At 38.6% G+C, this 11,138-nt stretch overlaps 2 protein-coding genes across 2 annotated transcripts; both read left to right on the top strand.

The window, feature by feature from the left end:
* The first annotated feature begins 315 nt into the window (after positions 1-315).
* neff2 (neuronal intermediate filament family member 2) lies at positions 316-3,512 on the top strand. The gene is made up of 3 exons (XM_065297120.1): positions 316-1,422; positions 2,126-2,250; positions 2,361-3,512. Exons 1-3 carry the CDS (start codon positions 451-453, stop codon positions 2,419-2,421), a joined length of 1,158 nt encoding a protein of 385 aa, XP_065153192.1. The 5' UTR covers positions 316-450; the 3' UTR covers positions 2,422-3,512.
* A 4,988-nt stretch (positions 3,513-8,500) lies between these two features.
* On the top strand, positions 8,501-10,150 carry mrps26 (mitochondrial ribosomal protein S26). Its single transcript, XM_065297119.2, has 4 exons — positions 8,501-8,908; positions 9,202-9,348; positions 9,440-9,563; positions 9,918-10,150. The coding sequence occupies exons 1-4, from the start codon at positions 8,691-8,693 to the stop codon at positions 10,047-10,049; spliced, it is 621 nt and encodes a 206-aa protein (XP_065153191.1). The 5' UTR covers positions 8,501-8,690; the 3' UTR covers positions 10,050-10,150.
* The last annotated feature ends 988 nt before the right edge of the window (positions 10,151-11,138 follow it).

Here is an 11,138-nt window from a genome sequence, read left to right as displayed (position 1 = left end):
CAAAATGTTTACTGTTATTATTTCTGTATTATTAATATGATTGCAAGGATTTTATTACTGTATTTCAAAAATAAATTCATGTAGCTATTTGAATAACATTTCAAATTGAACATAGAGTCAGAGAGTCACCTTAACACAGATACATTAATCTGTCCTTCCTCCTCTTGTATGCTCCTCCCACCAAGAAACACAAAACCAATCATCAGCACCATGACACGGCTGAGCACATTCATTGGCTGTGAATGCAAAGGCAGTGTATGCGGGGGGGGGGGGGGGTGTATGTGTGTCCTGTATTAAAGCAGGCTGCTCTGCAGTATTTCTGAACTGGTGCAGTGCCGGTTCATCTCCACTGATGGTGTGCAGAACAAGGGGGACTTAAAGAGAATAACTTCTCCAACCAACAAATTAACATTGACATCATTTGAAACCCAAACGAAAAAATCCTGCATCATGAGCTTCGACCCTTTCATCTCTTCTTCATTCTCCCGACGATGGGATGACTCCCCCACCACCTACCGCTTCTCCCGGGGACCCCTTTCTTTCTCTGGTTGGTCGGGGCGCTCGCAGCCCCAGCAGCGCTGGGAGCAAACCGACCTTAGTCAGGTGAGTGTAGTCAATGCAGAGCTGCTGGAGCTACGAGGCCAAGAGAGAGAGCAGCTGGTGGGTCTAAACAACCGCTTTGCGTCCTACATCGAAAAAGTACGGCACCTTGAGCATCAAAACCGAGCCCTGCTTATGCAGTTAGAAGCCCTGCGGCGCAAGCAAAACCAACCGTCTCGCATTCAACAGCTCTACCTGCAGGAGGTGAGGGGCCTCAGGGAGCAGCTGCACCAGGAGGTGCAGAATAAAGCGTGCATGGAGGCGCAAAGGGAGCAGTTGCGGGAGAAGCATGCACAGTTGCACGAGCGCTGGGAGGAAGAGGTGCAACAGCGTAGGCTGACAGAGGAGGACCTGCAGAGGTTGAGGGTGGAAGCAGGCAGGATTGCGCTGGACAGCTGTGATGCGGAGGCCAGTGTGGTGTCCCTGGCACAGGAGTTGATGTTCCTGAAACAAGTGTTTGCGGAGGAGCAGGAGGGGTTGAGGGTGCAGCTACAGGTCGCCAGCCTCAGCGTGGAGCTGGACACAAGTAGACCGGACCTGTCGGCTGCTCTGAGAGAGATCCGAGCGCAGTATGAGAACCTGGCCGGACATAACATGCAGACGGCTGAGGCCTGGTACCGGGGAAAGGTGGCGAGCGTGGTGGAGCTGACGGATAAGCAAGAGGAGGCTGTGCGCTTGGTGCGTGAGGAGACCGCTGAGTACCGACGGCTGCTGCAGTCTCGTTCAGCTGAGGTTGAAGCGCTGAGGAACGCCATCGATTTATTGAATGTACAACTAGGTGAACTAGAGGAGACGCAGACCATTGGAGTTACCAGTTACCAGGTATAGTTCAAATAAACACTATGGTCACAAGCATTCTATAGTGATGATAACCAAGAAAAGTACACTCTTTGGTTCTCCTGTAACTTAATTGGTAGTGCATTGGCAACGCACAGGTCATGGGTTTGATCCCAATGTAGAGCGTTGGCAATGCAAAGGTTATGGGTTTGACACTGTGGTAGAGTGTAGACTGAATGAATAATAAGTCACTTTGGATGAAAGTGTCTGCCATCTGCATCACACACTCTTAAAAATGCTGGGTAAAAAGGGACAAACTCACCCCGTTTTGTTGTCATTTAACTTATGTTGAGTTATTTCAACCAAAAATTAATTTTTTTAACCGATTGTTGGGTCAGTTATAAATATTTTCTGGGTTAATTTAACCTAACGGCTGGGTTCTACCCTATTTGACCCATTGCTGGGTTGAAAATAACCCAGCTAATGGGCAAATGTGAAGGTACTTAATCCCAATCTTTTGCTTTGCTGCAGTGCATGCAAAGTTTCAACTGAATGGACTTGCGTTGGCACAGAAACTAGATGAGAGACTATAAATCTGTCTCACAAGATAAGTGACAACAAAAATGCAGTTACGAATGAATCTGTGAAAACGGTTGATGCTGACTCACCTTGGGTGCTGAGTCACGACTGCTTCTTTGTATCTCTGGTATAAAAACAGTGTGTTTGACTTGTTTTTTTTAACTTGTAGGAGAAAATAAATGGCCTGGAGAGGGATATTTCTGATGCGAAAGAAGAAATGTCACGCTATTTGAGGGAGTATCAAGATCTGCTTAATGTGAAGATGGCTTTGGATGTTGAGATTGCAGCTTACAGGTAATTTGGTCACACATTGATTCAATAAAATGTGTGATAAACTTGTACCAGAAATAGACATTGACCTTTTCTCTTTTGTTTTGCACTTGCATCTACTTTGATCTCAACAGGAAACTTCTGGAGGGAGAAGAAATTCGATTGACTTATTCCACCATCCCAGGCCTGGCTTAAACAGCAGATAGCCCCAGAGGAACCTCCACACCTCCTGAACCCCGAAATTACCCTCTCATCACACTGTGAACATCCATGTGCCAAACCCAACCATTTATGTTCATTACATCTACGATCCCAAAATATTAATATTCACCCACACTAGGTTTGTTTTCCCAAAAACCATCCTACTAACCTGGGACCATTACACAAATCCCTATGTGCCAAATCCACATCCCTTTGCATTTTAATCCAACCCTGACGCAAACATAAAACTATACATATCATTGCTTTAAAGACAAACGCGCCCTTGTGTAACACAAGAGGTTCACACAAAGATGTCCCCCTTCTTCTATACACTCTAGAGTTTAAACATGGAGACTGTTGAAGGCAGCACTCGCTCCGCCAGAGCTCAGTGTCCTGTTGGCAGATTCTTAAATTCACAATGGTTTGATTTATAGAACAGTATGTAATCTATTGTACTGCAAGTCATTCCATTAGCTAATTCTCAATAAATTGTTTATATTAGCATCCCAACACCCATTGATCAACTGATTAGCCAGTGATCCCCTGTATGCAGACTTTTAACCAATTGTTTGTAGAGGTGGATTGTTAAATTTAATCTTGCTTTGGGTGCTTGGCAGTAAATTGAGCTTTAGGCCAAGAATCAGCCAACAGGATATCTGTAGTTCCTCGGCTTTTCAGTAGAAAATGCATCAGCTGTTCATTTATTGTTTGCATTTTCGATTTCCTTTTAATGTAGAAGCTGTTTATTTGCTTAGTGTCTGTTTTCTGCTTCTCACGTTGTTTGTTTTGTTTGACAAATTTACTATTATTTTGGCATAACCTTTACACTGTGTTTGTTGTGATAAAGCATGACATTCTGGAGTAGACAACTACAAGCTCTAAAACTAGAGTGGATTTGTGGTAGAAAACAAATATCATGTTCTTATCTGCTGTCTAGATTTTTATGTTGCCGAGTTATCAGTTTTTTGGAAAGTGAACAAGAAACCGAGTCTGTCTATCATGGCAGTCTCTGACATCATTGGTGCTATATGTTGCACCTAAATACATAATAATGAATAAAGAAAATACAATGATAATAGCTTAAACATGTGTCTGGTGTGTGTTCGATCATTTATTTGCATTAATAAAAAATATAAGATTCAAAATCTAACTCTGGAAAAAAGTTTTAGGATTCTAAAAAGTATTAAACAAATAAACATTATGATGTAAGATGAATTAGAAATATTTAAGATTATGCACTATTTTTATGTCCATGCATTAACTGTATTGAATACAAAATATTTTTGGTTCTATATATAAACACAAGATGCTCTCATAAACAAAGATTAAAGGGTCATAATGTGAAAATCAGACTTTTTCAATGTCTAAGTGGTGTAATTGGGTCCCCAGTGCTTCTATCAATCTAGAAAACGTGAAAAATATCAACACAGTAACTTTGTTTGGGTAAGCCATTTTCTGCAAGCATGTGAAAAATTAGGTTGTTCAGATTTCGCCGGTTTTGTGAGGTAGGTACCAAGGCCAATTACAATAATACCACCCCTTTATCTGCAATATCCAACAACAGCACTGCCATTTAGTGCAGAGAGAAAGAGAAAAAAATAATTGACAGCACAATTGAGTTTCAATTACAACAAACCACCACCATTGTGATCAGTGTTTGAATATATTCTGCGCATTTGCATTTTAAACGATCACCCAAAAACGGCACACTTTTGCTCACGCCTAAACATTTGCAATTTTAACATGTTATAATAAATTGTCTGTGGAGTATTTTGAGTTAAAACTTCACATACACAGTTTGGGGACACCAAAGATTTATTTTACATCTTAAAAAAAATTCATAATATGACCCCTTTAAATTAAGTTTAGGAATATATGCACTAACAAAAATAGTATTCACAGGTCTGCTATATAATAACAACCTTTCAGTATCTATTGCAGTGAGTGAAACAGAGTACTTAAGTTGGCACTCATCTGCTCAGTAGGGCCAAGCTCAAATCGCGGCAGTGGCAGCTAGTACTGGCACTTCCGGCATTAGTAGTGGCACTTCCGGCATCTGGCTCATTTTGAGGCATCTAGTAGTGGCACTTCCGCGCGGCAGTGGCAGCTAGTGGTGGCACTTCCGGCATCTGGCTCATTTTGAGGCATCTAGTAGTGGCACTTGAGGCATCTGACTTATCTTGTTTGTGGCACCTCCGGCATCTTAAGGCAGCTAATCGTGGCACTTCCGGCATCGGACTCATCTTGAGGCAGCTAGTGGTGGCACCGTGACTTTTTGAGGCAGCTGACAGTTTTTGTGTCATTTAGGGGTAGCACCGCCTCGTATATTTGTACCAGCTGTTTACGCGGTTTTTGTGCTGTCATAATGTTTGCGTACTGGCTGTCAGACGGCCATGTGTGAGTGTGTTGTCATGATTGTGCGCGCACGCTGGCTGACAGTCGTTTATAGGTGCGGGCATTTCGAGATGCCACGGTTACTCTTGAGATGCCACCACTCTGCCCCCCGGAATAGAAATAATAGAATTCTAGTTTTCTCACTTTGTTCATCTTATCTTATTATTTTAGCGGGCAGACTGAGAAACACGTGGCTAAAATATTTATAATTTATTTAAACAGTATTTTAAAACCAGGAAGCCCCCATCTTTTACTAATCTTACAGTATTGCATTTCTCTTGTCTACCGGTAGGTGCCCCCAAGCACAAACGAGAAACACCGCCTATGCTTTTACTTATTGTGCCCTCTGCAAGTTGTTGGTTGTCAATTTTATTTTTAAATATCTTTTTTTGTTCTGCAGATTAGAACTAAATAATACGGAATAATTATGAAATCATTTTCAGTTTTAGTTTAACCCTTCTATTTGAATTTGGTTTTTACACATCATTTAAATATTTTAATTCATAATTTTTGTTACAATGGAAATTCTATTTTGTTCATTTTGTGCCCAAGAAAAACGGCATAAGAAACAATAGATTAGGGATGTGCCCGAAGCCGAATACGTTATTCGGAAGGGCACGGATAATGGCTTTAAAACGAATAACGAATTCATCCGAATAACAGAAAAAATATTCGGCCAGACATAATCACGTGTTTACTGGAACAGCGCTAAATTATACACCCCTTAAAGCATGTATAATATGTGTGTGAAGTGAATGAGTGCAATCTATAAAATGACATGAATGACATTTTCTGCGTGTCCCTTAGAAACGAGCTGTTTTGGAATTAGTTTTAAAACGCTGCTAATATCAAACTTCTTTTAACCCAACTGTAAAAAATGAGCCTTTTAGTTTTTATTTTATTTTATTTAATTACACAAGACCAGAAAACCTTGATAAAAAGCTGCACTCTGATAATAAAATATTCGTTAATAACTCCGTGTCTCCGTGACTTCGGTCACAGATGATCTTTTAGTTAAAGCAAGCTTCATTGTCAATCTAGGTGAATATACAATAAATAAGTAAATAGATAAAAATATGAAAATGTAACATTTTAAAAGCAAAATTTAAACTGAAGATTATGACATGAATTGCAATTAACATAAAAAATAAAGTAAGTAAATAACAACTGAAACATTTGAATTAAATCTTTCTAATTACCTTATTGTTTAAAATAATTTTGCTTGTTTTGAAACTAAGTCAAAACTGACTTTAAAATAATAGAGCATACTGTTATTTGAAATTTTTAACGAATATCTGATTATTTATTAATTTAGATGAAAATTAATAAGGAAGTTTTTTTAAACAATTCGTTCTGTTCGCGCAAATGGCTATGGACATCGTTAATAATGAGTTCAGCAAGTTTGTAGTAATGCTTATTATGCTTTCGTAAATTCTTGTCAAAAGAATTTGTTTTTGAACTATTCTGTCAGTGCAGGTAGGCCTACTTGCGTGTCTGTGTGTTGCGTTTCGGATCTGTCAGTCAACGCGAGTCTTGTCGATCTTAATAACTTTTTAACTTAAAACTTATCTCTCTTAATAACTCTTTAAACGTCAAGCAAGTCCTGCATTTTATTTTCAAATTCCGACATGTTTTTAAACCGAAACCAAGATGTCAGACATGACACGCATCTTAGTATTAATAATTTCACTCTCAGAAAACGTATGTTTAATTAAAAGATGTTTAAGTATTTGAATCGCTAAACGAGGGATTAATGTAGGCTACTTATTTTTTCTGAAAACATCCCACTCATTTAGACAGAATGGGTCACATATGTAACTGTGCTGAAAGACACAATAAACGCTTAAAGGTGATTGTTACAGATACAAATACAAATACTGACTCCGCTGCACACCCCTACAATAGATTACAATTAATTAAATCAAGACAATAAAATATATAATGTATACTCTATATGCAGTAAAATACATACAATCACAAAATAGAAAATTTTATAAATCGTACAGTTGCTCAATAAACAGTATGAACGAGGAAAACAGTGCACAATGAGTAGCCTAGGTAACAAGAAATTCGAAAATAACAGGAATGTCACTGTAATAACTAATTGTTATATGATTCTGTGCCGGTATAATTACATATAGTTTTGTTACATTATTTTAATATTTTATATATTCTGTTAATTCATATGACACAAACCTGCACATCGTGGTGGTGAGGAGAATGAGAATGTTTCACTTACAGTACATAAAGTGACAAATACCAAGCATTAGTACACAATGCTCTTTTTGCAACAAATCAATTGTGGATATGAAACATATCTTGGTTGTTTGGTCTGATAAACAAACTGTGATGTTTTTCTTTTACTTATTTTTTAAAAAGTTTTACATTCACAATAACTAAAAAGAGTCATTCAAAATTTATTTTGAACATTTATTCACACTAAATCACAGGTGTTAATGTACAGTGCTGCACTGCTGGCCCTGGGGTACATGTGAATCTCCACCCTGTGTGGTCAAAGACAAGTAATAACAGTATGGTATTTTTTATTTGAGAAACCTTATATCAGAACTTGATAAGGTCTTGGCCCCGGCGTTTCCCGTTTGTGCTTGGGGGCACCTACCGGTAGACAAGAGAATTGCAATACTGTAATAATTGGTAAAAGAGGGGATTTCCTAGTTTTAAAATACTGTTTAAATAAATTAGAAACATTTTAGCCACGTGCTTCTCAGTCTGCCCGCTAAAATAATAAGATGAACAAAGTAAGAAAACTAGAATTATATCATTTCTATTCCGGTGCGCAGAGTGGTGGCATCTCAAGAGTAACCGTGGCATCTCGAAATACCCGCACCTATAAACAGTGGTGTAGTGCAGGGTATACGCAGGTATACGGAGTATACCCACCTCTTTATTTGATGGCATGGGGTATACCCACTTCTACTGGGGGCATAAATTTAGAGTATACCCACTTCTCCAGACACCACTACACCACGACTAAACACCTAAAAACGACTGTCAGCCAGCGTGCGCGCACATTCATGACAACACACACACACGCACCTCGCGTGAATTAAATGTACGCCAGCGAAATGCCATAGTGCCAAGAGTTGTGGCACCTAGTTCCCCATAGTTCCCGAGGCATCTCGAAATGGCCGACTGACAGCCAGCACGACAGCACAAAGACCGCGTAAAACAGCTGGTACAAATATATGACGCTGAAGTGCCACCCCTAAATGACACAAAAACTGTCAGCTGCCTCAAAAAGTCACGGTGCCACCACTAGCTGCCTCAAAATGAGTCCGATGACGGAAGTGCCACGATTAGCTGCCTTAAGATGCCGGAGGTGCCACAAACAAAATAAGTCAGATGCCTCAAGTGCCACTACTAGATGCCTCAAAATGAGCCAGATGCCGGAAGTGCCACTACTGATGCCGGAAGTGCCACTACTAGCTGCCACTGCCGCGATTTGAGCTTGCTGTCTCTCCATCTGCTCTTCAGAGTCAATCTTACCTTTCTACATAGTAAAAAATTGTTAGCTCCTTGACAAAAATTTTACATTTCTCTCATTTCCAAGTCGCTTTGGAAAAACCGTCTGCTAAAGGAATCGCTGCAAATTTGCATTTACACTTGTCCACCGCGAGTGGCAGTAGTGAGCAGTTTGCGTTCACTTCAGCCCTCGAGGAAGCGAAACATCTTCCGTGGCTAAAGTTCAAGAACATGGCGACCTGACAGTAGATGCTCAGTGTTATATAGCCATGCTTTATTCAAATACTTATATTTTATTTCCTCAGATTAGACATTAGCTGCGTGATCTTTGTAACGTTATACCACTGATCGAGTATTATTAATCGTTACTATACACAGGCTGAAACATGTTGCGGGTCATATCAAGGAGCCAAACCCCTGTCATTCATCTTCTCGCACCTCGCGCTGTTTTGGTCGAAACAGTTCGGGGAAGAAAGTCTCGCACAGACCCGAAAGCGAAGTCAAAAATGGGACGGATCAAGACTCCCCCTCCTGTGGATCCAGTGGAAATGGTCGTACTGAAGGAGCGTTATACCGAGTACAATCTGATCACGAGAGCACTGCGGTAACTATGACATCTGCACACTTGTTACAGCATACTGCTCAACTGATTACAATGTCAGGTCATCAGTAGCCTGTGGGTCATTGGCATAATATAGAGTTTAGTTATATATATGATAAACTATTAAAGATAACCACGTTAAGTTACGTCTTCGAGCACACAGGTTTGTTTTTCTGATCAAGGTCATTACAGTGGCACACTCGGTTTACTAATGCATCAGTCATGCATATCTCACCAAGTTAATATACAGTCAAAATGTGTTGCATGTTTACACAATGGACCATTTTTGTGTATAGGCTGGAGTTTAAAGAGGAGATGTTGAGGAAGAGATTTGAAGAAGAGGTTGGGTCCTTAGCAGAGGAGAGAGCCAAACAGGAGGCTGAAGAGCATCGTGCACTAATGGCTTGGAATGATGCAGAAAACCTCAGACTGAGAAAGTTACGGTGAGTTATTCATATTTGCTTACTATGCATTGTGTGCATGATGTTTTGCTGCTATTTAATCATTGTGAATGTGCATTATCTGGTCTTGTAGAGAGCAGCGTGTGCAGAAGGAGACTGAGGATAAGGAAATGAGATGGAGGGAAGAAGCCGTCATACGCCAGCAAGAGCTGGAGAACTACATTAAAGAGAAAGAACGAGAAATTTTACAACTACAGGTGAATCTGAGTATTTGTTCTTTGCAATGATAGAAAATGAAAGACTACAATTGACAACTGTTAGATTATTTGCAAAATTCATTGTATAGTTTAATATTTGAATTAGTAATTTTGTAATCTATGCAAATCCTGTTTTTAATTATGAACAGTCATTGCTTTTACCCTCTATACTTGGTATATGAAACAGATGCACAACACTAAAAATATACATACACAACAGTAGAAATATGTTTTATTCATGTGTAAATGCTGTTTTATGTGCTGTGTAGTAGATTTTAAACTTGAGAATTTGTGTTCACGTTGTCTCTCATCCTGATTTAAATCTTAAACAACACACATTTGTCTGTATTTTAGGAAGAGGCAAAGAACTTCATCACATTGGACAATCTAGATCAGCGGATTGAGGAGGCTCTAGACAACCCGAAAAACTACAATTTTGCAATTGATAAAGAAGGACGTGTGGTCAAACGAACTGTGCTTCAGTGATAGATACACACGTTTAAGAACCAATTATTATGTACATAAATGTATAATGTTATGGTTGAAATGTTTGTGTGAAAAAAATAAAAATGTTTTTCTTAAATTTATCTTAAAAGTGCTTTCTGTTCCGACATTAGCAGTTATTATACATACACAAAATAAGTAACATAACATTGTCTGCATAATTGTAAGGGACATGTGTGACCCTGTGTGTAAAGTCCAGGCTAAGGTCTCATAATCTAATTGAAATTATGAGAAGCAAAGTTTAATTTCAATCGTTGATGTGACCTTACTCAGTCAAGGTTATATTTTTACAGAAAGTTCTTTACATTATTTATTATAGGCTACTATTAAATAAATAATACTTATTTACATATTAATATAGTAAAACCTCAAAGTTAAAACGGTTGTTACAGTTTCAACATTGACGTCAAGGGCCAGTTGTTCAAAAGTAATCCATTTGGATTTCGGCTATCGGATTAGATCAAAATGGGTTGTTCAAAACAAAAAAAAATTATTCTGAATTTGGAGTGGATCACAAAATCTAATCTAGGTTTTGATCTGGCTCAGATCGTCACTTTGTGTTGGTCAAAACATTTTAGTAAGATTGGGATTTGTTTGATCCCAAAAAGTAGGATTATTCTGATCCCATCAGAAGGGTGGATTTCAGGAACAAAAATGTAATAAAACTTCTAATAAAATGTTACTAAAACATAGAAACCTACAGTTAGTTTACAATATAACATTTATATTATGTAATATTTATAAATGTATAAATTTTGTTGAAATTTTGTTCAGTTTAATGATAAAGTATTCAAAGTATAACACTGGGCTATATTAAACCTTCCAGTCAATTAAGTAAGAAAAATTCCATACAGCAGACAATAGCAAACCAAAATTTAATTTGAACAAAAGTAACCTTTAACTGTCATTTGGCACTGTACAGTATATTCATTAAATCAGACCATCGGAACCATCAGAAACCAAACAGTCAAAAGTTTTAACAACCAGCATTTCTACAAATGTAAACAACCGGACATTAAGCCTCTTTATGACCTAAAATTCATTCATGTTTGTCTATAATCTATATTCGTT

The sequence above is a fragment of the Paramisgurnus dabryanus genome, chromosome 20 (genome assembly GCF_030506205.2).
Source record: "Paramisgurnus dabryanus chromosome 20, PD_genome_1.1, whole genome shotgun sequence".
Lineage (NCBI taxonomy): Eukaryota > Metazoa > Chordata > Actinopteri > Cypriniformes > Cobitidae > Paramisgurnus > Paramisgurnus dabryanus.
The sequence above is the reverse complement of the archived record's forward strand: the minus strand, read 5'-3'. Positions and strand labels throughout refer to the sequence as shown.